At 40.0% G+C, this 25,617-nt stretch overlaps 1 protein-coding gene and 1 long non-coding RNA gene across 12 annotated transcripts in view; one reads left to right on the top strand and one right to left on the bottom strand.

Moving 5' to 3' along the window:
- The window catches only part of PPFIA1 (PTPRF interacting protein alpha 1), a 112,268-nt gene that overhangs the window by 38,863 nt on the left and 47,788 nt on the right, over nucleotides 1-25,617 (bottom strand). For 10 of the 11 annotated variants that reach the window (XM_061610697.1, XM_061610695.1, XM_061610696.1 and 7 more), the window contains 11 exons: nucleotides 25,063-25,197; nucleotides 24,021-24,104; nucleotides 23,238-23,369; nucleotides 22,689-22,751; nucleotides 20,442-20,521; nucleotides 20,166-20,313; nucleotides 17,753-17,976; nucleotides 15,738-15,972; nucleotides 14,280-14,431; nucleotides 11,956-12,128; nucleotides 4,396-4,489 (listed from right to left, as the gene is read on the bottom strand). In XM_061610697.1, the coding sequence (XP_061466681.1) occupies nucleotides 4,396-4,489; nucleotides 11,956-12,128; nucleotides 14,280-14,431; nucleotides 15,738-15,972; nucleotides 17,753-17,976; nucleotides 20,166-20,313; nucleotides 20,442-20,521; nucleotides 22,689-22,751; nucleotides 23,238-23,369; nucleotides 24,021-24,104; nucleotides 25,063-25,197 (1,520 nt within the window). Of the gene's footprint in view, nucleotides 1-4,395; nucleotides 4,490-11,955; nucleotides 12,129-14,279; nucleotides 14,432-15,261; nucleotides 15,292-15,737; nucleotides 15,973-17,752; nucleotides 17,977-20,165; nucleotides 20,314-20,441; nucleotides 20,522-22,688; nucleotides 22,752-23,237; nucleotides 23,370-24,020; nucleotides 24,105-25,062; nucleotides 25,198-25,617 lie in introns of all 11 variants that reach the window. The other variant, XM_061610705.1, reaches the window with a different exon arrangement.
- LOC133377190 (uncharacterized) lies at nucleotides 11,118-17,077 on the top strand. Its single transcript, XR_009760643.1, has 3 exons — nucleotides 11,118-11,250; nucleotides 14,835-15,113; nucleotides 15,776-17,077. It is a non-coding gene; the product is annotated as an uncharacterized LOC133377190 (long non-coding RNA).

The raw sequence follows: 25,617 nt of genomic DNA, 5'->3' as shown, positions 1-25,617 counted from the left end.
CTTTTCTCCCCCCACCTTTCTACTTCTCTTTAAAAATAGTTGTAGAATAGGGGTGTTTGTGATCCAGACACAACACACATTAGATTGGACTACAAGCCAGTTTTGAGTGCCTACCCACCAGTTAAAAACTAATGCTGCAGAATGCATGTAACACTCTTTTGGCTTGTGCTTTCTAAAGAGATGGTCAGGGAAGTTTATTAGTGATCTTCTTGAAGAACTCTTATAACACTGACAAAGGTTCCTGAACACAGGTTGAAAAGTATTGCTCTAAAATATTTATACATATATTACCCCCAAAGAGACAAAAATTCTAACACAAAGCAGAAGAGGACCAAGCCATTTTCTACCTTATCGTATTAATAACCATGAATGCATGCTCTTCAATCTAAAGCATAAGCTTCATTTTCAAAATACACATTAGACACTGTGGAGGAACAAAATACTTATGAAAGTGCCAGGGAGTGTAACGACAGATGCGTTGAGGAACATGGCTGCTTTAACTCTGAAGCCTAAACATAAAGAAGCACAAATATTTACTCTTCTTTTGTAAGATTGGCAACGGCACATCTACAGAAGTGCAGTAGTGCGATATAGTTTCTAAAAAAGCAACTCAAACAGTTTAAAATCAAATGCCAGGAAGCTTAATTGTGTGATGTAAGAACTATATAATCACATTCCTTTTTTTTTTTTTCAATAATTTTTATTCAGATTTTCATAAAACATACAAGACAAAATCATAAAACATTCAAAGACAAAAAACAAAATCAAAAATAGTTAAACAAAAAGAAAAAAAGAAAAGAAGAAAAAAAATAAAAAAATAAAAAATAAAGAGTAAAATATTGACTTCCCATTTGTCAAAGATCAAATCAGTTATAAGTCTATAATATATAGCAATCCTGTCTCTTAAGTCATATTATAAAATCACTTTCCTCCAGTAGTTATCTTACTTAATCATCAAATCTCATAAACATTACTTTATTCTTTCCACAAAAAGTCAAAGAGAGGTTTCAATTCTTTAAGAAATATATCTATCAATTTTTTTTTTCCAGATAAGCATATCGATTAATCCATCTCATTACTAATTATAATAATCTTATTGTCATAACCATAGTCAAAATAAACATTTCAATTAATCCATCACATCAGAATCTGTTAGGTTCAGTAATTTCAGTAGCCATTGTTCTATTGTCCCTATTAGTTCCATTTTCCATCTTCCATCTTCAGTAGTCTTGTTAAGTCCAGTAATTTCAGTATCCAATCTTCCATTATCAGTATTCCATAATAATCTTGCTGTCAAAGCCATAGTCATATAGTAAGAGTCTGATGGGAATTACCTCTATCCCAAATATTTTCTTGCCATCCATTCTGAATAGGTTGCTGAAATACTGCTGTAAAATCATATCTCTGTTCTTTTTTTCAAAATACACTGGGTCATCTCTTGAAAGTTTTTCCATTGTCACATGGCTGCAGTTAATTCCATAGATTTTCTCTATATTGGGCTCCATCACATCATTCCAGTCCAGAAGATTATCCATGCCATTGATAACTTTATCTCTAGAATCTTCATTAATTTCTTCAGAGATAACATTGAGTTCCAAACAATAGATTTTATTTCTAAAGTCCATAGACTCCAAATCTTGTTCCTGTTCCACGTTTGTTCCAATCTCCGGGATCTCCTCTCTCACAGGGACCCCTATTCCAGTCTCCAGGGTCTCCTCTCTCACAGGGACCCCTATTCCAATCTCCGGGGTCTCCTCTCTCACAGGGACCCCTTCCAGGGTCACCTCTCTCACAGGGACCCTTATATCTTTAATCTCCTGCTTCATTTTACTCAATTCAATTTTCGTTATCTCAATCTCATTCATTATTCTCTGAAACATAGTTATTTCCAGATTCTCAGCCACTTTCTTAATTGCCATTTTAAAAGAAAAATATAGGAAAACCACTTCTTATTTCAGCAACAATTGGGTTAATACTCCAAACTTGGTGACATCACAGTATAAACAGAGCAGACAGCCTTATCTCTCCAATGGTTAAGTAAACAAAATGCAGTTCCCAGGATCGAAGCAATTAATGGCAATCGTCAAGAAACAGATTCGTCAAAATAAAATAGACCAAAAAGAGAGTAGTCTCAAAACAGTATAATATTTTTCAAAATAAAAATCTGGAATAGAAATCCCTCTTCTGTGTGTATCTTTAGAATGCAAATCCAGGACAGCTTTTTGCAACAAAAACAGAGATAAGCTATTAATTAGTGCGTAGCAGAGAGAAGTTACGGCTCCCCAGTGAGATATCAAAAACCGATCAATCTGGCAAATCTCTTTTAAACAGCAACAATTTAAGTCAAGTAAAAGAAAAATATAGAAAGAAGGGTGCTTGCCTGTTAGTGCGTTCTCTCTTAGAAGATAAGATGAACGTTCGCTTTAACAGATAGAGCTTGCTGTTGAAAATCCGTCCCACCTTCGTCGGCTGGACCTCGTCCCATAAATTAATGAGATCTGGTCGTCCCAACAAAAATAGGCTTTGAGGTTAATCTCTTCGTTTCTCCCTACCCGGGAGAAGTTTAATCAGTCAAAAAAAAAAGAAAAAACTGACTGATATATCTGAATAAGCTTCTTTTGAGGCAGGAGCCCGTCTCAAAAGCAGGCACAGGCTAAGTCACCCTTCCCGGAAGTCAATCACATTCCAAAAATTAAAGTGATGTTTGACAAGACACTGACAAATTATGGTACAATTCATGAATTATACCTAATCCATGAAGATGTTACCAGGGTTTTGCTGAAAGTGTTTCAGCAGAATGTTCTTTAATATTCATCTTGCAAGAAAAAAATTTCATAAAGGTAAAGGTTGATGTTCTTTAAATAAGAAATGTCTGTCTTTAAATAAGAGTGTTTCCCAACACTCTACACATCCACAGTCTGCTTAAGTTAAATTAAAATCAACTTACCCTGATTTTGCACTACCACATCAAATGGAAAAAATTTAAAGGAAATAAAGAAAATAAAATATAAAACTAAAATTGAAAAAGCACCTAGGTTATAAAAATAAGTATCAAAGTGCACAGTAGTGTACTAAGAACAAAAAGATAAACAGGACATGGATAGACAAGCACACTGACAAAATGAAAAATGCATCTATTTTTCTACATATAGTATAACACAAAATGGATTTCCTCTAACAATCCCCTCCCCACAACCATATCATTCACTCAGGTCCTAAGACTTGCTGCACCAGCAAATTAGTATTATTTCAACTTATGGTTGTTCCTTAGCATTGCTATACCCAATGTTGCATGTAATAAAACAGATAAAATGAACAGCAGACAGCTGTTAAACTTCAGCACAGAAATGTAAAAGACTGGGAGGAATTAAAGAGTTTTTTTTTAAAAAAAACCTTCTAATCAGAATTAAGGCTGCAATCCAATACACACTTACCTGGGAGTAAGTCCCACTGAATTCAATGGATCTTACTTCTGAGTACACATGCACTGGATTACAGCCTAAGGGTGTAGATCTGGTGGGTTTCCCTTGGGAGAGAGCTACACAAAAACAGGCACCTCCAGTGAGACTGCACAATCCCTAGCAGATGACAATCCCAGTTCCCTTGGTGGTAGAACCCATAATAGGGCATCATGACTACATCCTAACCTTTAGAGACAGTTTGTATGGTACAAGACGCTAGTCAAGTATTCTGGAACTAGGTCAGTTAGGCTTTTAAAATTTTGGTATAAGCACACTGAATTTCACTCAGAAACAAACTCAGAGTCAGCAGAACTCTTACAGAATTGGCGTAATTTGCTCCCTGCATGCAACCTTCCAGCCTCTGAAGTTTTCCTCTGAAGTTTTCAAGTCTTCTTCAAGAGCATACTACTTTCTCAGTCCAAAGCCACATATCACATTAGAGAAAAAATGTATGAAGACAGAGGTATTTAGGACTAGAAGCCAGTCATATTAGGTTGTATTCAGTGCTGCACAAGCAGCGTTCCATTCACACAATGTGACTTCTCCTTGCTCTCCCCTCCCTGCTTGCCCCCCAAAATCTACCCCAGAGGATCCCTCAAACTCCTGGAGCAGATTCTGAGGATGTGTGAGGGCCTATAGGGGAAAGGAGAGGAGAGGAAAGTTCCGTTGTACAAGTGGAAGTCTATTGCACAAGCAGAACGACAGCACAACCCTTTATAGCCATTTTGCATTCACAGATATTCTTAAAGGTTCAGTAGTAAAGATACAAAAGATGCATTTCTTAACAAAGCTATGAAAAAATCAGGTTTATGTGTGTTTTCTTGGTATGAGATTTTTGATAACAGGAAAATTCAATTCTAACTTGAGATAAAAATTTGTAAAACATTCACTGTTTAGAAATCAGTATTAAGGAGAAGAAAGTGTTAAAACTTACTTTTTTTGTAGTTTTCTATTTTTTTCTGCTTGTCCTCCCAATTTTCCAAGTCCCAAGCCATCCTGAGTTGAACCGTCTGTTTCCATTACACTAACTGCAAGGATTAAAAAACCTGCCATGTACTTATTGAAATTACTTTAGCATGTAGCAGAAAGGACCTTTGGTCTTACAGTGAAACTGCCTTCTAAGTGCACGTAAGTGATAAGCTCCACCTGGTGGCTGAAGGCAGAAAGATGCTGATCCATTTTCATTCTAGTCTTCCCTTGGCTCTATCAATCAGTTCTCCAATGACAAGCCAGTCATACAACAGCCAATGTCCTTTAAGTATACACATTTTCTGCAAATGTACTCTCCTCTATGAACATAAAATACACAGAATAAGACAATAGATCCTCACCAGGCCAGCCCACAGAAGGGAGTGGCCCTGAGATAAATATTTTACATGCACGTAGAAGGTCATTTCACAGTAAGACCAAAGGTCCTTCTCCTGTGCATGTAAAGATGATCTCAGATGAGCATACCCAAGCTGACCCATGAAGGGTGGGAGTTAAAGGCTGGGCTGCCCATTGTTGAGGAAAAACATGCTGTAGCACTCTTCTTCCAAAGGCTACATCTGCTGAGCCATACAGGTAGATTTTATCATGCTTAATGAAAGTGTTTGGAGTAGTCCACATAGCTGCTCAGTATACCTCCCTTAGAGGAGCATTAAGTGCAAATGCAGCAGCCCTGGTGGAATGAGCTACAATCCATGCTAGGGGGGGATAAGTTCAATGAGGTGTATGCCAATGCTATACATGCTATAAGCCATAGTGATAGCATGGAGGAGTAAACTTTCTTCCCTAGAGAAGCTGGGTGGAAAGATATGAACAGTCTATCTATTTGACAGAAGGCCCTCATCCTAGATATATATACTTTAAAAGCCCTCCACACATCTAAGGAGTGCAATGCTTTTTCGGTGGGATGAACCGGAGGAGGACAGAAGATAGGTAGAATAAGTTCTTGCTGGCAATGAAAAGATGACAGAACTTTAAGTCGAAAGGAAGGAACAGTCTGCAGGATCACTCTGTCCTTGTGAAAGGTACAGAAGGGTCTGTCTACATGAAGAGTGCTGAGCTCAGATACCGTGGGCTGAAGTGATAGCCACCAGAAAAAAAATGAAGGATAGCAAACGAAGAGGAACCGTTTTCAGATGTTTAAAGGGGGGGTCTCTGAATTGCTTTTAGAACTTTATGCAAGTCCCAGGTGTGAAAATGATGTTGAACTGGAGATGCTGTCATGGTTGCTCCTCACAGAAAACACTTAAAGAAAGGATGGGAGCCCAGCAGTTTGTACGGAGAAAGTGACAGGACCAACAATAATGCAGAGGCCTGTCAGCAAACTGTATTTGGTCTTAGACCCATGGAGAGGCCATCTTGCAAGAATGCCAAAACATCTTGTATGCCTGCCCTTTTGGGGCAGATGCCTGTCTTTGCGCACCAAGCCAAGAAAACCTTCCATGTAGCCTCAGAAAGTCAAGATGCCATCATGGTATCCACCACCACTTCCAACAGACCTGATCTGACTAAAAGCTTTTGTTCAATACCCAGGCATGAAGGTTTAGCCATTCCAGACCTGAATGGTATAGACATCCTTGGGAAAGCAGGTCCTTCCTGAGAGGAAGACGACATGGAGAAAATTTGTTAGAGTGAGAAGCTCAGAGAACCATGGCTGGCGAGGCCAGTACAGCACCACCAACAGGACCCTTGTCTTCTCTTCTCACACCTTTTGAAGCCAGAAGTGGAAATGGAGGAAATGCATACAGTAGACCTGGAGTCCATGAAGAGAGAGCACATCTGTGGCCTCTGCTGAGGGTTCCATGTATCGGGAGAAGAATCTTTCTACTTGATGATTGTGGTGAGTCGTAAACAGATCTATGATTACCTTTCCAAAGCATGACACGAACTTTTTGAACACATTTGGATGTGGTCTCCATTTCCCACTGAGAACCTGTTCCTGACAACCAATCGGCCTTCATGTTTTCTACACCTCGTAAGTGCTCTGCTACCAGCGACTTCAGGTGATTTTCCACCCAAGTGAGGAGAGATGATGCCTTTTCCTGTAGTGCTCTTGATCTAGTGCCCCCTTGATGGTTCACATGTGCCTTGGCAATCACATTGTCGGTCTTTATCAAGACTGCCTGGAGGGACCTGATGGTTATGAAATACTGTAGAGCCAGGCATATGGCATGCAGCTCCAGCAGACTGATTGGGAGGAGAGCTCATCCAGAGATCACATTCCCTGAATCATATTACCCTTGCATATGGCCTCCAACCTATTAGGCTGGCATCTGTGATCACTATCTTGGCAGATCTTGAAGTGGAGCCCCTCTCTGAAGATTGGGTCCATGTACCCACCACAGCACAGACCTGACATGTTGGTTCAGAAACACCCACAAGTGATGACAGGAGGCAATATTGTTCTGGAAGGGCAATAGTGCCCACTGGAGTTAGCAGGTGTGGTACTACACCCACACGGTTGTCTGTATCACTGAGGCCATAAGGCCCCAAACTCATGCCAGATGCATTAGATCCACCAAGACTTCCTTCAGAATCGCAGTTACTGCCTGTTGAATTTTGTTGATTCTCTCCAAAGACAGTAACAAGGTTCCCTGCACCATGTGCAAGACTGCTCCCAGGTGCTGAACTGACCTGGCTGGACAAAGGTGATTCTTTTCCTTCTTGATCAAGCATCCATGATCCCTCAGACATGCCAACATCACCTGGGTGTCTTCTCATGCTTTTGGAAGAGTAGGGGAGTGAATTAACAAGTTGTCCAAGTAAGGATAGGTGTGCACCTCCTGAAGTCTGAGGTGAGCCAACAAGGTCACCATAATTTTGATGAAAACCCTGGGCCTGATAAAAGGCCAAACGGCATGAACCTGTATTGAAAGTGATGGTTGTTGATCACAAATCTCAGAAAACACCTGTTGTGTCTGCATACGGACACATGAAGATATGCCTCCCTGAGGTCTTTTGAAGAGAGGAGACCCCCCCCCTTGATGGGCATGAGGGTCTCCATCCACCTTTGCAGTACTTGATGTACTTGTTCAGAAATTTCAAATCCAGTACTGCCCAGGAGGACCCATCTTTCTTGGGGACCACAAAGAAAATTGACTAGATGCCTTGAAATCTTTCCTCAGGTGGAAGGGCCTCTATTGCCAAAATGAGCAAAAGATGATTTATGGCTTCGTAAAACCTGACCTGTTTGGCCAGGTGAAACAATAGTGGAGAGGGTACAAAACATGGAGGAGGGGACAGATATGAACTCCAGCCAGAGCCCTAGCTTCAGAGTCTGAAGAACCCGGTGGTCCAACACAGTAAGTTGCCAACTGTGGGAAAATAGTTGTAGATGTCCTCCCACTGCAAAGGGAGGACCAGCAGAACTGTTACTTGCCTCCCCATGGAGCGGCCACTCCAAATTGAATCAAAGATTGCTGACGGCCCCTGTTGTTGATGCACTGGCGGTACCAGAAGGGATGTGAAGTATGGACCTCTCTACTCCCACCTGTGGGTCTGAAACCACAAAAGGACTGGGTAGGAAAATATGGGTGATACATTCTCCAAGAAGTCTATCTTCTTTCTTCTTGGAAGACGGCATCACCTTTTTCTTATCACTGGACTCTATTAACACCTGGTCCAATGCTGTATCTCCACCAGTTTGCCTCCTACATATGGCTCAGATATCAGATTTGTACGGGCTATAACATCCACCTCCCAGAGATGGAGCCAGAGGAATATCCTGGTGAAGACCCCTGTTGTCAAAGCTCTCACAGTGAACTGCATGGCGTCCATGGAGGCATCTGCCATAAATCCCACTGTCCTTGAAACTTTTAGGAGACACTTTCTGTTTTGAGCTGGATCCTGCTGAGGAGTGTCCAACACGTCCTCTAACCACAATAAGTAAGCCCTGCGAACACAGACACAGTTGTTGCTACCCTGACAGACAATGCACTGACCTCATGTACCCTGAGCCCAATGTCCATCTTCTGGTCCATGAGATATTTAAGTTGGGCATCCACATCCTTGGGATTCAAGGGTTTACGAGACCCCTAATGGGGGCATCCACTAGCGGCAGACAAAGATGATCCATCCATTGTTATTCCAGAACATAATGCTTGTTAGCTCTAGCCACGGACTTTTGAAGTGAGTGTCAAATTTGGACTTAAGAACTTTAGGTAATAGTGAAGGTAGTTTCAGTGCTCTAGACTTAGGCTGATGACCTTGACAAACAGTGGAGACCTGTGATGAAGAAAGAGCTGGAGTCACATCTTTATCCTTCAGGTCCAAGGTCTCCAAGGTCTTACAAAGCAGAGGGAGGTAGTGTAAGTCCTGAAATATGCAGTTGGAAGTTATCTCCTTGGAGTCAGAGGTACCACTCCATTCCTCCTCATCCAAAACAAGCAAGCCTTGGTCTGGGTTTGCATGGGCATCCTAATGAACCTCTCTAGAGTGAGTAAAGCGCAAATGCGTTGCCAATTCTCATTTTGAATCATGTGGATTGGGAGATGCAGGATGAGCTAAGGCTGTGCTGGTAAGTGGTCATGCAGATGCACAACCTGTGGAGTTGGCAGCGCTCCCTGATGACACAGAATTGGAGGTTGCATAGGTATAGAGGGAGGATGCTGCAATGCTGCTAGATTAGATCTGAATGCTAATTTCCTAGAGAAATCTGTCCACAACATCTCCCTTAGTTGCTGAAGCATCTGAGCTGACAAGGTAATAAGAGGTGAGGGGTGCTGAGAAGTGGTAGGAATAATATCAGTTCTGAAGGTATTGGAACCTTGAGAATGCACCCTTATGTTAGTCAGACAGAACAATGAACAAACACAATTCTACAGGCCTGAGCCAGGTAATCAGGAGCAGAGAGCACACAATAAACCACTCAGGTGTAGGAAGAAAGATAACTGATTGATAGAGCCAAGGGAAGACTAGAAGACTGCTGTACTTTGATCAGTGTCTTTCTGCATTCAGCCACTAGGTGGAGCTCATCACCAACCTGAGATCATCTTTATATGTGCAGGAGAATTACAGTATGAATGTTTTGTGTCATCTGCATTTATTTCCAATTATTTTGGCATACAGGTTTGTTTGAAATGCAACAGTCTAAAAGTTTTATGCGCACATTGGGCTGGGTCCAGAATTACACAAAGCAAAGTTCCACTTGCACTAAAGGCAGCAGGACGGAGGCAGGCAATTTTAGCCAATTTGCTCTTCCTCCTGAAAATCTGTTCTAGGGGGACTGGAAGATTTTCGAGAGCAGCATGAGAGGTAGTGATAAGGGCTGAAAAGAGAATTAGCAAAAAACCCTTTCTCCAGCAGGGAGACTTCAATAATCCCAGTTGCTTCTAATAAGCAGAAGGAGCCCTTTCATTTGTGAAAGTGACACTCAGGATCCAATTGTGTATGTTCACAAGACAGTAAACCTTCACTTATCAGTAGACAATGAACAGGGAACCTCAGTGTATTGGGCTGTAATTCAACTAAATAATTGTGTAAGAAGCACGATGTCCGCTTGCACAATGGAAATTTCCCCCATCCTCTTCCTGAGCCATCCCCAAATCTGCTCCAGAGGATGGTGAAACTCCAAAAAAGCTTTGAGGAGCATGGGGGGAGGAGAGGGGGAGAATGTTCAGTTGCACAAGAAATCTGAATGTTCACCTTAGCACTATGTTAAATACAAACCATTATGATTACTGAAGGAAATACTGGAGTAACAGTAGGGTTTTCTACAACAATGTACAGAGCTGCCTTAATTTATTTGATAGCTTCAAAGATACACACCATCACACAAAAGAACTGACTGTGGACAATCTTCTTCTGCATGCTTTGCATGATCCATAACATTACACCGCTTATCACTGGATTCTTATTTCTATTTTTATATTGATTTAGGTGTTTATGTTGATTAGTATTGTCTGTACATGGGTATTAAGTAGTTAGAAATAGGTTCTGAAATCTCACAATATCTGTGAATCACATGACCTGACTCTTGTGGGATGTGGTGTAAGGCCCTGTTCTCCTTGACATATTCACTGGTGGAGGTGTAACCTGACCCAGATGGATAACCAAAAGCGAGCAACTGGTCACTACTTTGGGCTCTCAGTGCAGTGAGGCTCAAGCCAATGGTGCACTCCTTGAATAAGAGATGCTAAAGCCTAGCTTTCTAGTTAGGACGTGTTATAAAGGAAGATTCTTTGTTTTGTTTTTACAAGAAAGAAAACAAAAATCCTTCCTTCACTGTCACTAGGCAGGGCTGCTCTAGGAGAAGAGAGCCCCTTCCTATGGAGAATATCTACATAATTGGACCCAGCCTGCTGCTCAAGGAGATGTGCTCTCCCAAAGCTTCTGGAATGACTCCTGGAAGTCGCAGGAGAATGAAATGGTTGGAATGCAAGTAACAAAAGGAACTGAAAGTAGCAAACACATGAAGCTTAAAGTGTTAAAAAGATACCTCTACAACGCAATTTTATGCATGTCTACTCAGAAGTAAGTTCTACTGAGATCAAACAGGCTTACTCCCCACACCCATGTGTACAGAATTGAAATCTTCAACTTGGCACACAAATTCATATTATTTAGTGATATTCTGAAGTTGGACTTTCACCCAGGGTCAGGTTTATTCACAGTAGTAGAAACACTTTTTAATTGTGTGGCATTTGCTATGCATTCCACAAGGCAAGAATACTAAGAAGCAGTAGTATTCTAGAAAAGAGAATACCATCATGGGTGGGGTGTTTCAAGCTACCCCACCACCCCCTGCCTTAGGAGGGCTTGTAAAGAAGTTATTGCAGGAGTGGGACTCTGAATAACATCATGGGTGAGGTGTTTTTAGGAACAACGTTGAAACTGTCTAATTCCCTTTTATTTTTGCTGCATTGTCGAGAAGTGTAAAGTTGCCTACTAACAGATGTAATGTTGTATTTATTGTATCAAAAAGGGTTTTGTGTTCGCTGTGACATTTGCTGCTATGTTACTGTTTTATTATTTTCGTTATTATGAAATTGTTTTTATAGTTGCTGTTCATTTTGTTGTAAGTCGCTCTGAGCACGTTTTGTGGAAAGGAGGCACAAAAATAAAATGATGATGAGAAAAGCAATCAAAGAAATGTACATGTTTAACTAAGGTTCAGATCTGAAAGGATCACACTCTTTCTGCCTCAAATTTAATATCTCACACTTTTGTCTAGACCAGCCTTTCCCAACCAGTGTGCCTCCAGATGTTGTTGGACCACAACTCCCATCAGCCTCAGCCAGCATTGCCAATGGTCAGGAAAGATGGGAGTTGTGGTCCAACAACATCTGGAGGCACACTGGTTGGGAAAGGCTGGTCTAGACAATCATCTGCATATCCAATGGAGCCAACTTCCTGTTATGCCTGTGCTACCTATATTTTTAGGGCAACATGAGGTAGATGTAATCTGCATTTCACACAGTTAGGAATTATCTTTCTTTACCTTATACCTATACAATAATTACCCTAAGAATTGCTCAGCCTTCTGCTTTGGGTATAATAACGCACCAACCTTGTCCCAAGCTCTCTTTGCTGATCTGTCCAGGTCGACCCTTTTCTTTCTTGCCAAATAGACGCCCAATTGAGGACTTGATTCCTTTCTTTTTAGGGGCTTTGTGAAGGGAATCTTGGCTACTATTACTGCTGCTGGGATTGCTTACTTGTCCATCTTGAGAACCTGTGGAACTGTAGAACAGATAACAGTTAAGACTCTTACAAAAATATGCACTACACACATTTTAATTTCACAATGCATTTCCTGGCTACGCCAAACTTTGGAGAGCAACCTACGGTTTAAGTGAAAGCTAGATTGAGTTGTCAGTTTCTTTTTATTAAATTAAGCTGGTCTTAAAGAAAGATGCTCCCTAGTAAACATGCTTAAAACTTCATATTTAAGCATCTTCTTTAGAAGGTAGTGTTTCTTTAGGGCGCTCTCTATAAATAAGCTTAAAACTAGAAGTTGCTATTTGCCTGTGACTCCAAGTCACTGGTACAGATGCTATAATGTCACAGGAAGTTTATGTATGTTGTGAGCATGTCAACCAGAGACTTGACAAAATAGCTAAGCTTCTATAGGGTAAGTAAAATATTATAGAATTAATAAGTGAAAGATTTTTCAAAAAATGTTAAGGACAAAAAGGGATGTTTGTTGGCATAGGAAAGAGAAGGACTGGGGTACTGAGGGTGCTCCTTGATTCATCATTGTCACTGGAGGACCAAACGGCTAGAAGAGCCTTTTACCAGCATAGTACCATTCCTGAATGGTGATAATCTGGCCACAGTGGCACATGCATTGGTAAACTCAAGACTGGATTACTGTAATATCTCTGTGGGGGCTGCAGCTAGCACAAAATGCAGCAAGCTAGGTTGCTGACTAGGGCAGCTTACTGTAAGCATGCAACACCACTTTTAAAAGAACTGCACTTGGTGCAATATGCTACCAGATAAGGTTTAAGGTTCTGGTATTTACCTACAAAGCCATAGAACATTTTAATGATTGTTTTAAAATGTTTTTATGATGCTGTACACTGCCTTGATGTCTTGTGAGAGGGCAGTATATAAATACTTAAATAAATAACTTAGGACTGTCATCTGAGGGAACATCTTCTCTCATACTGCACTAAAAATCTTCCAGCAAGACCCTCCAGGTTGTTTCACATCCTGCAGAGGTCCATCTTGCAACCACCAGGAAGAGGTCCTTTTCTAGCCTATGGAGCAACCTCCCCTTTGAGATAAGGCAAGCACCTACTATCCTTGGTTTTTGGCACTTGTTAAAAGCTTCTTTCTTCTCGTAAGCCTTTGCTGATCATTAATTCAAGTGTATTGAGTTTATCCTGACCATGTTCCTGCTTTATTTATTGTATTTTAATGTTTTATTGTGAACCACCTTGAGGTAGTTTTATGAATGGTGCAAGTATTAAATAAAATAAAATCTAAAAAATATATAAAAGAAGTTTAGAGCTTGGGAGTTAAATAGGAATAGGATGCAGGAGGCACAGATGCTGAAATTTGAGAGGGAGCCCAGAAGGCCAAGAAATATGAACTTGTTTTTGATTTTCTGTTTGTTTTTTTATATTTTATGGGGCTTTTTTCTAAAAATAAAAAGTACACCACCGAGAGAACTTATTCTTAATTGGTGGTAAAAAATGCTGTAACTAAGGGCACAATCCACCTGGTAGATATGTCAGGCTGAGGGGCTTCAGGATGCGGTAGAGCTGCGGCAGAGGAGGAAGGGTGTTGTTGCCGTTGGGCTTTGCAGGCAGAATTTCCCCCAACAAGCACAGCTGTGGCACTCTACCAGCATTTGGGTACAGTGGGGCCCAGACAGCTCAGCTGAGACTGGTTCAAGTGGAGCTGGCAGAAGGCCTGAAAAAGGAATGTTTTGGGGGTGGAACTAGGGGAGGGGGCTCGGCTGCATCCTGAGACCATTTGGCTCAGTCCTGTGGCCCTCTGTCCCAGCAGCCAATATGCCAGGAAAAGGGGTGGTAGAAGGAGCCAGCATCCACCCCTCCCAGCAGCGCCTGAACAAAGCCAGCCTCCAACAAGTTGGATTGTGCCCTAACTAACTAAAGAACTGATAAAGGGAGTAGAAGCCTTGAGAAGAAAGGAAGTTGAGGAAAGCATGGACCAATGAGAAAGGGGAAGTTGAGAAAACACATAGCCTAAGACAGTAGGGGCTGTAAGCAGGAAAGGAGTGCACCAGCAAAGGAGTCACTGATGTTGGGAATCTCCATCCAATGATGCTAAAAAATAATCATATACCAATTTTAAGTTAAGAAACATAGCCTAGGATGTTATTCTCTAGTTTTAATTCTAGTTTATTTTAAAATTGCTTACTTTCTTATATCTCTTATATCTTCATGGCTCACTGTATGCAAGGCTCCCTTATAGGCTCTATCCAAATGCAGCGATCGAGGTGAAGAGGGTGGTGAGGTCTCACATTTTATTGTAGTCTTGTCATCTCTAACTTCTTCTCTAGAAACTGGAGACTAAGAATGAATGCAATTTAAGTATTCCTTCATCTCCAACTAAGAGGCAGAATATCCAAATATCAACGTTTGTCATATCTACATATGAACGGATGTGATCGTTTGTTTCAACACAGAAAACAACATGAAAACTATGCAGCTTAGGGATGTGGTGATACAATTTCTTGTTCTATGCAAACTAAGTTTTTGTATTATCTAAGGTCTGGCAGTTTAAACAAAACTCTGAAATAGGCTTTGATGGAATCTGAGAATAATTCTGAAGTTAACGGCTAGAATTCAGAGGAGTATTTCACCAGATTTCTCTTTTCCAAGGACGTGATTTGAACTTTTTTTCAAAATGCTGATGGTATGCATGTACTGTTTTCTGGCATGGCTCAGGGTCCTTCCCACTTTGTTTTGGCAGGAGCCTAACATTGAAGCACAAGACTGAATCCTTGCCTGTTTGGATATTTGTACTACTGCTGCAGGGAGAGAAAGGGGATGATCAGACATGAAAACTGGAAATGCCTACTATGCACAAAACACAATAGGTCTTGAACTGGAAGGGAAGGCTACCTTTCGAATGGCAAGTATGTGGATTATATATCCTTATTCCTCCCCACTTCCACTTAATATGGCAGTGCTACTGTGGAAAGAGTACAGCGAGATGGGCAGATCTGGTGAACAAACAAGCAGCACTAAGGTAGGCATGGAGAACCCTCCTGCATAGTATTATTTCTATCTTTTCGATCATGCTAATCAAATACACTATTTATATTTAAAAAACACAATTTCACTGTACAAAACATTATTGTTCAAGACTCCACACAAGTTAATGGCTAAAGATTTACCTTTCTGTGATGTTTCCTTAAGTCACTAGGCTGACAGATGCATGCAAAGAAGAGAAATTAAGATAAAGCAGACTTGTTGATTATTCAAACTAGAAAGCATTAACACATGGGGAAGACTTTAGCAGTTATAAAATGTTCTCTGAGAGAAGGCAAGATATATGTTCAGTTTAAGCTATCCATGAAATCATTGCTCAAACAGAACACTTGTCTATCCCAAAAATGTGGTCATGGCCAAATTAGTTTATTTTTAGCTTTTTGTTTTTCAGAACTCATTTGGTATAAATATGCTGCCAAGTTCAGAACCGTAAGGAGGGTCTGATTGGGAAAAATTCCTGGAAATGTTTTACATAGAAACAGTTTGAAATTCCAGGTAAAAGTGACCACACAGTACAAGTCACATGGAAAAAGTGGGGAATACTAGAACAAATCACAGGGTTTTTCTCTTATGGGGATGGGAGGAAAACAGAGACACTTACTAGTGTCATGATGCCTAGTCTGTCCACTTCTCGAGCAGGACTATGCGGCATTCGTCGTGGGGTGGAGCGTCCACTGCCAGGTGGAGAAGAGCCACAAAGGGAGCCACCAGGAAAGGGAGGAGGAAGAGAGCTCATTGACCGAAATCGACCAAGGTTGTCTAAACTCCCACTGCCAACGCGGCTTTCAATTTCCTCTGCTCGCTGTTCAGTGTTTTCCTTCTCTTCTTGTATCAGTCTAGAGCATTTAAAAAATGATGCAATTACATTTTTGTAAATTATCTGCCACAAAAGAGGGACACAAGTCAGAACCAAATAGATAAAACAAGCAGAACAGTGGACCTGTGTAGAAATGTGTATGGACCCCTACCGTATGTCAGGAGGGAGGAATCATATTAAATTCAGACAGAACAAAAAGCAAATAAGAAAGCAGTTGAAATATGTATTTTGCAAAATACTGTCAATGCTCCTTGTTTTCCCTTAAAATACTAAATGGAATCATAAGATTAATTTAAGGAGCCTCTGGAGCTCTGTTTAGCAATATAGCATGAATGGAAAGAACGGCCCTTGCCTTTAAATTGTTTTGTGCTGTGCAAACTGTCATTTAAATTAGAGTTTAAAAAACAGTTAACAAAATATGGCTGGCTTGCTGTGAAAGCCCCTATGTCCCCATATGCTTGTCTATGTTCAACTGATTGCCAATTTAAAATAATTTTATACAATTTTGTCAACGTTTCACTGCCATTTTACATGGATGCCAAACAAGCAGTCAACTATCATTATTTTCAACAATAACTAAAGCTACAGCAAGAGGAGGTCTATTACAAAGGATAACTGTTAACTATTTAAGGGTGCTTCTTTACATGTCCTAATAAAAGCTATGGTATTACTATTGAATACCACTGAATAGGTGGTCTTTGGGGTTGTGTCCAACACTATCCTTCCACTGACAGAAAACTCTTTCATCTAATAGAGACCTATGAGCAGACTGGGAAGGGAGGCTATTTTTGAAGATTTACCCTTCCTCCTGCAACCTCCATGCCACTTCCCACAATTGTTCTCCACATCCATCTCCCTCGGAGACTGGGAAGGGGGAGTGGCCGCTGTAGGGAGGGTGAATGTGTGAAAGTTGCCTTCCTGGATGAATACTGTACTGTCCTCACTTGATCAATAAATATTTTTACTCCCTTTTTAAAAATCTCTGAAAAATTGCTGCTCCTGAAAAGTTTTGCAAAAAGTACCTGTGCCCTAATTATTAATACAAGATCAATGGACACTTCAGACATGCACTGACACTCATGAAGCTGCATATACAGCAGTTTCTTTTTAAGCAGTGAAGTTATTTAGCCTAGTACTGTATGTGTGTTTTTCACATCTCATTTTTGTTTTGTTTTGTTCTCCTCCTCCTCCTCCTCCTCCATGTCTACTGCTATGCTCAATGTACACAAATCTTTTTTCCCATTGTTCTGGGCATGTTACATCACCATTCAGAACTGCACTTAGTATACCTATTGTCTAGCCTTAAATACTGCCTTGACAAACACACAGGCATAAAAGTAGATAAAGTGGCTTACTTGGGGGGGGGGCAATTTCTATTAAAGCTAGGTAGGAACATTTAGTTTCCTATAAGCTCTTCTTCATGAAGAATCATCTGCTGCTTGTCTTTAAGGCAAATAATTCAAAACTCACAAAGAAATCAAACAGATCCTGAGTTGTTGCTCTGGGAGCAGAAGGCGCTTCCATTCACAGGTGATGTGTGTTCATGGAAGGGATCCTTCATGAAGAAAAAGTAAGGATTCAAGGCACTGGCAGAAACCATACTACTACTATAGCAGAGAGAAATAATCACATTGGTTTTTGGCAAATGACAAAGAGCATTGTCTAAATTATACACATCTATACTATAGCTTCTGTGAACTAAAAGAAATGAGACTAAGCACACTAAACCTACAGTAAGAACAAATTCTAATTAACGTCAAATATTGGACTTTAAGTTAATGATACAATTATAACTATACCTAATTTCTTTGTTGATGGCATCCAACTGTTCCTGAAGCATCATGGCTAAAGTCTGGGCATCTGCCTGACCACTAGGTGACAAAATGTCAACTGAGCTGAATATAGTTTCTCTGTCATCCTCACCGTCCGAAATATCAACATCACTCTCAAAGGCTTGTGCAACATTGGCTAATACACTCGCTTGTTGTGCACGCTCCCAGTCTTGTTCATTAAGGGTCTGAACCTGTTAAATACACATGATCCCAGTTTTAATTGCACATTTCTCTCCAATTAACAATAAAGAAAATAAAGTTAATATTACCTCATTTACATGCTGCAGTAATCTATCAACAGCAATATTTAGAATGCAGTAAAGCCCAAATAATAAACATTGTGATATCATATTCACAGGCATTATTTATTATTATTATCTCTATCAAGCAAGGCCTATATAAATATATAGTCAAAAATCAAGATATCGCAATATATACATATAAATGAAACAAATGATACTTGCATTACTTAAGTTTCTCTAGTAGCTTTCAAGAGTTGGGTTTGCTTTTTTAAAGAGCTTTGTTTATGTCATGGCCTCATTCTAGCTGCCGAACAGTGATCAGCACTGAGGGAAGGGCATCCTAAATTAAGTAATCCATCTTGCCACAACTGAACAACAGTGTCAAAGCCAGCAACACCATCTGTTTTACTACTGTACACAAACAATCAAATTCCAGTATTTGGAACCAGATGCACAACTCTGGTGCTAGATGCAGGAATCTACACAGCTCCCCATCCAGAAAGAAATCCACACATAGCTTGCTTTCCTATGTGGACTAAAGGGACAAGTCTGTATAATCTATGCACATGGCAGGTCATTAAGTCTAGATAGTAGAAATAAAATGTTTTAAGGCAGGTCAAACAGTTCCAGATAGCGTTGTTTAATTCATGAAGAAAAAAACTGGGTTGTACCCAGTGGAGTCATTCTGTTCATAAAGCATGGGCTAGAAAAAAGAAAATGATTATCTAATGCATTTCAGGCTACTCTGGTCCTTTATTGGGGAAATTCAGATTGAACTTCTACTTATCTGAATTTGCCTGATGAAGGACCCAAGTGGACTAAAATACGATGGATCATTATTTTTCCCACCCAGTATTTTTTCTCCTTTTCCCACCCCATGTTTTTTGCTCATTTTCCTACTTTTTATTCTTTTGTCCCCCTTTTTTTGTTTGTACTTGCCTGTTGTTCAGTTATGGATAACCCTTTGATCCAGCAGAGGCTGCTGTGAATGCAAGGGGGGAAGATTTTGGAGTGGGACAATTCCTCTTTCCCTCTGCAGCCCCTCTCTGCCTCACCTCCAATCTGCTTCAGAGGGTTTGGAAGAACCCTCCAGAACAGCATGGGAGGGCTTCAGAATAAGCCTTTCTTTTCCATTCATGGAAGCAAGCTTCTGCTGGATCAAGTAGCCTTCTGTGAATGGAAGGACAGCATTGGAAACAACCCACACATTTTAAAGATGCAGGTATAAAAACAAGTATTTTATAAAACTTTGTTTCTATAGGGCACAGTTTATGACACAATTTGCTTTTGATCTGCCACCACTATTGTCCATGCACTGGTAACCTCCAGGCTGGATTACTATAATGCACTCCACGTGGGGCTGCCCTTGGTGTTTGTCCAGAAGCTGCAGCTGGTGCAAAATGTGCTGCTGAGACTGCTCACTGGGGCAGGGTATTGCCAACATGTCACCCCGCTGCTGAAAGAATTGCACTGGCTGCCCACTAGCTACCAGACCAAGTTCATGGTGCTGGTTTTGGTGTACAAAGCCCTATACAGCCTGGGACCAGGATATATGAAAGATTGTCTTACCCTTTATATATCCAGTCGATCACTACACTCTGCAGGTGAGGGCCCCCTGCAGATACCACCTTATCAGGATGTCTGTTCTGCACAACATAGGAAATGAACCTTTGTGTAGTGGCACCTACCCATTTGGAATTCCCTCCCTTCAAATACTAGAAAGATGCCATCTCTGTTATCTTTTCGGTGCCTACAGAAGACTTGCCTCTTTCAACAAGCCTTTTAAGTGGAGACCATATCCCAGTCTGCGTCTGTGTTGGAATTGCTTTTTAAGGTGTTTTTAAAGCTTTTATAAAGAGATATTTTTGAAGATGTTTTGTTCTAATATACTTTAAAGTCTGTTTTTAAGATGGTTTAACGTGTTTTTAGTGTTTTGTCTGCCGCCCTGTGCTCCTTCTGTGAGGAAGGGCGGGATATAAATTTAATAAATAAAATATTCTTCAGACCTGCTTTAATATAGAACTTGTTTTGACCACATATGTAACAGTTCCATAAGTTTCTTGTGATCTTACGACCAAAAATTGAGTGTTAAAAATGCTATTTCAAGAGTGATTTTAAAAACAAAAAATTGTTCCTACCTTTGAAGGTTCATCTCGCAGAGCTGCTAAACGTCCTTTTTGTGGACGCCTTAACACTGAAGTGCTATAGGAATCCGCTTGATTGTCAGCTATAGCTGACGGTGCCATTGGGTATCTAAAATCTGGTACACTACCCAAATGTGGCCGACTGAAACCAGAGCAGATACCACATTCAGCATTAATAAGATACACTCTGTCAAAGGTGTCAATAAATTAGATGCAGGCATTAATGTAGCAATACTTTATAATTTAGCAAAGAAGTATCTTCATTAATACCTATGATGAAGTAAAGGGCCTCTGATCCTCATCTGGTCATTTTCAGTCCTCATTGCTTCAATGTTTAGTACTAATTGATCCTATAAAGAAAAATAAGATACCAAAATCTCAGATAAATTTTACCATTCTACATTTTTTTTCAAAACATAATCATGCAAAGTTACTCATAAAATTAGTTCTGAATTTCAGAGTCTAAGACCCGCTTCTGTGAAAAATTCAAAAATAAAATTTTTGTGACTCAAATATCTCATTTGCTTATTATTTCTAGAATAGTTCTGAATAATTATGGTATTCCATAACTTTAAGCAAAGCTAGCAAAACAGGGTCACTAGCCTAGTAGATGGTGGAAATGCTGTAGATGTCATCTATCTAGATTTCAGCAAAGCGTTTGACAAAGTCCCCCACGACCTTTTGATTAGCAAACTCGTCAAATGCGGACTACATGGAAATACTGTCAGGTGGATTCACAACTGGTTGGAAAACCGTACTCAAACAGTGGTCGTCGGTGGCTCTGCTTCGGACTGGAAGGAGGTTTCAAGTGGAGTGCCACAGGGTTCTGTCCTGGGGCCGATACTCTTCAACATTTTTTATCAATGACTTAGATGATGGGGTGGAGGGAAGCCTTATGAAGTTTGCGGATGATATGAAACTGGGAGGGATAGCTAACACAATGGAAGACAGGAATAAAATCCAAAGGGACCTGGATAGACTAGAAAATTGGGCTGAAATTAATAACATGACATTCAATAAAGACAAATGCAGGATTCTGCATTTAGGCCACAAAAACAAAATGCACGGGTACAGGATGGGAAATACCCGGCTTAGCAGTAGTGCGTGTGAGAAGGACCTTGGAATTGTAGTGGATCGTAAGTTGAACATGACCCAGCAGTGTGATGCTGCGGCAAAAAAGGCAAACGCAGTTTTGGGCTGCATAAACAGAGCTATAGTTTCCAGGTCGAGGGAAGTAATAGTCCCACTATATTCTGCATTAGTCAGGCCTCATCTGGAATACTGCATTCAGTTCCGGGCGCCTCATTTTAAGAAAGATATAGACAAGTTGGAGCGGGTTCAGAAGAGGGCAACGAGGATGATAGCCGGTATGGAGAACAAGTCTTATGAGGAAAGGTTGAAGGAACTTGGCATGTTCAGTCTGGTGAAGAGAAGGCTGAGGGGCGACATGATTACACTCTTTAAGTACCTGAAGGGCTGTCACATAGAGGAGGGTACAGATTTGTTCACTGCTGCCCCAGAGGGTAGGACTAGGTCTAATGGTTTTAAGTTGCAGGAACGTAGATTCAGATTGGACATTAGAAGGAACTTCTTGACAGTAAGGGCAGTTTGGCAATGGAACCGACTGCCTAGGGAGGTGGTGGGATCCCCTTCGCTGGATGTCTCTAAGCAGAGGCTGGACAGCTATCTGCGGGAGATGCTCTAGCTGTGGATTTCCTGCTGTGAGCAGGGGGTTGGACTCAATGGCCTACAAGGCCCCTTCCAACTCTAGGATTCTATGATTCTATGAGAAGGGTTATGTCCAAGAACAGGGGGCTGGGTTCTACTCCCCATCCCCACCAAAGTAGCAGCTGCTTTCCTATAAAGTAGGAGTGGCTAATCTGTTTTGACTCAAGGACCACATTCACCACATGCCAGCAGTGGGTTTGGTTACCCCAGACTCTTGCATATGCACACAGCGCTACTCTTCCTCAACTGATACATACAGGTTGGTTGAGTAGAGATTATAGCCCTCTCTCCACTCATATGGTCAATCTGATGACTGTGGAGGGGTTCATATGTTGAATCCAGCATGTGGGTCTACTACATTTTTTCTTTTTGCTGCTGCTACCAAAATTGTTGGGGGCCTAAAAAATTGTTGGGGGCCTAATTAAGCTCCCAAAGTGGAAGTTTATTATCTTTGTTGTAAAGGGGAAAAAAACGCAATTTCCAGGAGTGATTAAGTCTAAATTTACAAAACGAATCCATTAAATATGTATGCTTTCAATGCATTAGTGATCCTTGATTGCTGCAGCATGGTCTGTGGTGCAATGAACTTTGGAACATATGGAAGGTGAAATAGTCTTGTCTAGTGGCCCATAATTACTGCCACAAATAATTAGTGGAATAAAGATATATCAAAGCAAATATTTTATTTAGCAAAAGTGGTAATTTCTTTATTTTTAAAAAATATATATTCTCACATCTGAATTTTTCAAATGCATGACATGGTAATAAAGTAACTGTTCCAACCAATACCTTTTCGTTTTGAAGCTCCTCGACGTGTTTTTTAGCATTTTCAACTTCACGAAGAAGAGCATTCTGGAATAAAATTCAGTTCATTGGAATTTAAGAATGTGACCTTTCAAAATTCTTAACATTTTAAAGTTTTAAAATATTACCCTTGCCCCTCTCCTCTTAAGCAAGATAAAAATTTCAGAGATTTACATATAGTTCTTCATCACTTGATTCCAGGATAGTTTATAACAAAATACAAAATATAATAGTGAATAATAAAAATCCAAAGCTTTAAAACTTAGAACAGTAGAATGCAGAGCAGTAATCTCAACTCAGTGTTTCAGCACATTTAACACAAATAGTATATTTCTTGGAGAAGTTTCTCTATCAACAACAAAGCAGCAATGCTAGCATAACCGAACACTAGATTTCCCCACTATGTATATTGCTCTTCTGCTGGTTCTCTATCTCACCATACACAGTTGGCTTAATGTCCATCGATAAATTGGTAAAGTGTTCTACTAAAGCTGCTATTGCAATTTAAGCAACAATCATAACATTCACGATTACTTTATCTTCCAGGGCAGCCATTCTTTCTTTAAGATGAAGCTGAAGTCTCTCATTAGATTCAGATAGAAGTTTATCAACAGTATCAGACAAACGTTTATTATGCTCTTCATTCATTTTTTCTCTTTGTCTAGCCTGGATTTAGGGATTGGGGAAGGCAGGGAAAAGAAGCACAGTAAGAAATAAATTATGAGCAATTTTACCTTCCCAATATTTTACATGCTCAAAAGCAAAAACCACTTAAGCCAAATGTTTTTTCTGGATATTTCTGTTTCTAATTTGCACAAATAGTGAAGATCCCAAAGTTGTTGTGCTCTACATGTTTGTCAAGGTTCTCTAATTTATAGCAGGGTATGACTGAAAGACAGGCAGCAAGTCTTACACCATGTCACAGCATACTGCTAAGTTAGAATCAAGTCTGCCCTCGAAAAAATGGCAATGTAATTCTGGGGATATTTACTATGATGGTTTCCAGAAGTTCTAGCCATTGATCATTCTGCCAGGAGCTGTACAAGAAGTCCTTGCACTAATCATGTTATCTAATTAGCTATTAGAAAGTTTAGTTACAGAAGCCAACTTTGTTCTAAGAAGCCAATTCACCCACCAGTGCTACTGAACATTCTTGCCCTATGCAGGTATTTCAAGTATCCTGTTAAGATAAAAGCTTACCCTCTCAAGTTAAAAATATACTTGAAATATAAAGCTACAATTTACATTGCCAACCTGACATTTTTTCAAATCTGAAAGGAGTTAGAAGAGATGGTGGTCATCACTGCTTTAACATACCCTTAGCAATTCCTGATTTTTCTCCTCCAGCTGGGCTTCCATCTGCCTCAATCGTTCTTCAATGTTACCATGTCTTTCTTCAGCCTGTTATAAATCATACTGTTAATTAAAATTTGAGAAATCACCAGGAAAATTATTAGCAAACAAGCATCTTGTGGTTTATGCAGACTGCTATTTCTGTCCACACACTGCAATCTATTGCCAATTTCCCCCAAAACACAGTAGATGGATTCCTTTTTTTAAAGATGTTTTTAAAGCTTTTTTAAAAAATGTTTTTAATGTTGTTTTGTTTTAATGTATTTTAAGGTCTGTTTTTATGATGTTTTAAAGTGTTTTTAGAGCTTCTGTTTGCCGCCCTGGGCTCCTGCTGGGAGGAAGGGCGGGATATAAATCAAATAATAAATAAATAAATGTATCAAATAACAATTAAACATCGTGCTTTGGTGACTGATGACACCTGAATGTATCAGGAAAAAAGAAAAAGACTGCATTCACTCATCTTACAAAAGAAAGTACTTTCAACATTGTTTCTTCCCTACACTCTTCCCTACTAACCTTTCATTCTGATTTAAAAAAAAAAAAAAAAAAGGAAGCAGCATGCAGAAATAAGGACCAGCATCTTTTGTGCAAATTCTACTTTCCCAAGCTTGGAATACGTTTCACCATTTTAGCATATTTAGCTGCAGAATTCTCATGAGGCAAACGGTCAGGCAACAAAAGCCAATAAGGAACAGGAAAGGTAGCAAGAAAACAAATAAGACTTTAAAAGGCAGCCAAGATTCCATTTGTAAATATTGGACATAACATTGCTTTATGATATAGTTTACTTTGCCAGGAATTGCACTATGACTTTCTAATGCAATACCCAGAATTGATAGAAGAGCTGCTCAAGCAACCACCAAACTACTAAAAAACATTAACTGCTATTTGTTACACAGCTAGTTTATTAATCTGTGTGTGTATGTGTGTGTTAATTAGAACACAGAACAGATTGATTCAGCTGAAAATACAGGGTTTTTTTTACAACCCTACATAGACCTACCTTTGTAAGTGCTGCAACTCGCTGAGCCAGTTCAGCCTCCACTTCCGGCAGAGTCTCAGCTTTTCTCAGAGTCTGCTGCAATTTTTGCTCAGCTAGTTCCAGTCGTTCTTGTAACTGTTTATTCTTATCTTCACTCTATAGGGGCAAGAAATTTGCTTATAACTTTACTGGTGGTGGTAAGCAGACTTCTTTTGAGAAAACTCATGTGTGGAATTGTAGAAACTAGCCATGTGTGAAATTATAGACACTAGCTTTTACTAGCTTCCAAGATCATGGAAGTTATCTTACACACACAACATTGCTCACATATGCAGCAGATTTCCACGAGCATCATATGAACACAGTTTATTCTTATTTCAAACAGAAATTCATAAGTTCATTTCCAACACATAGTACGTATTACAAAGCTACGGGAAGATGGAATGCTACTGTAATCTACAGCATAAAATTTTTTAAATTAAAAGTAAGCTCCTAGGATGTTGCTCTGTTGAGTTAACCATTGACCACCAGCACAGAATACAAGCCATCTTTCAGGCCATGGCCAGATATATCAAA

Source organism: Rhineura floridana, chromosome 2 (assembly GCF_030035675.1).
Source record: "Rhineura floridana isolate rRhiFlo1 chromosome 2, rRhiFlo1.hap2, whole genome shotgun sequence".
NCBI classification, from domain to species: domain Eukaryota; kingdom Metazoa; phylum Chordata; class Lepidosauria; order Squamata; family Rhineuridae; genus Rhineura; species Rhineura floridana.
Note: the sequence above shows the minus strand (reverse complement) of the source record. Positions and strands in the feature narration are given on the sequence as shown.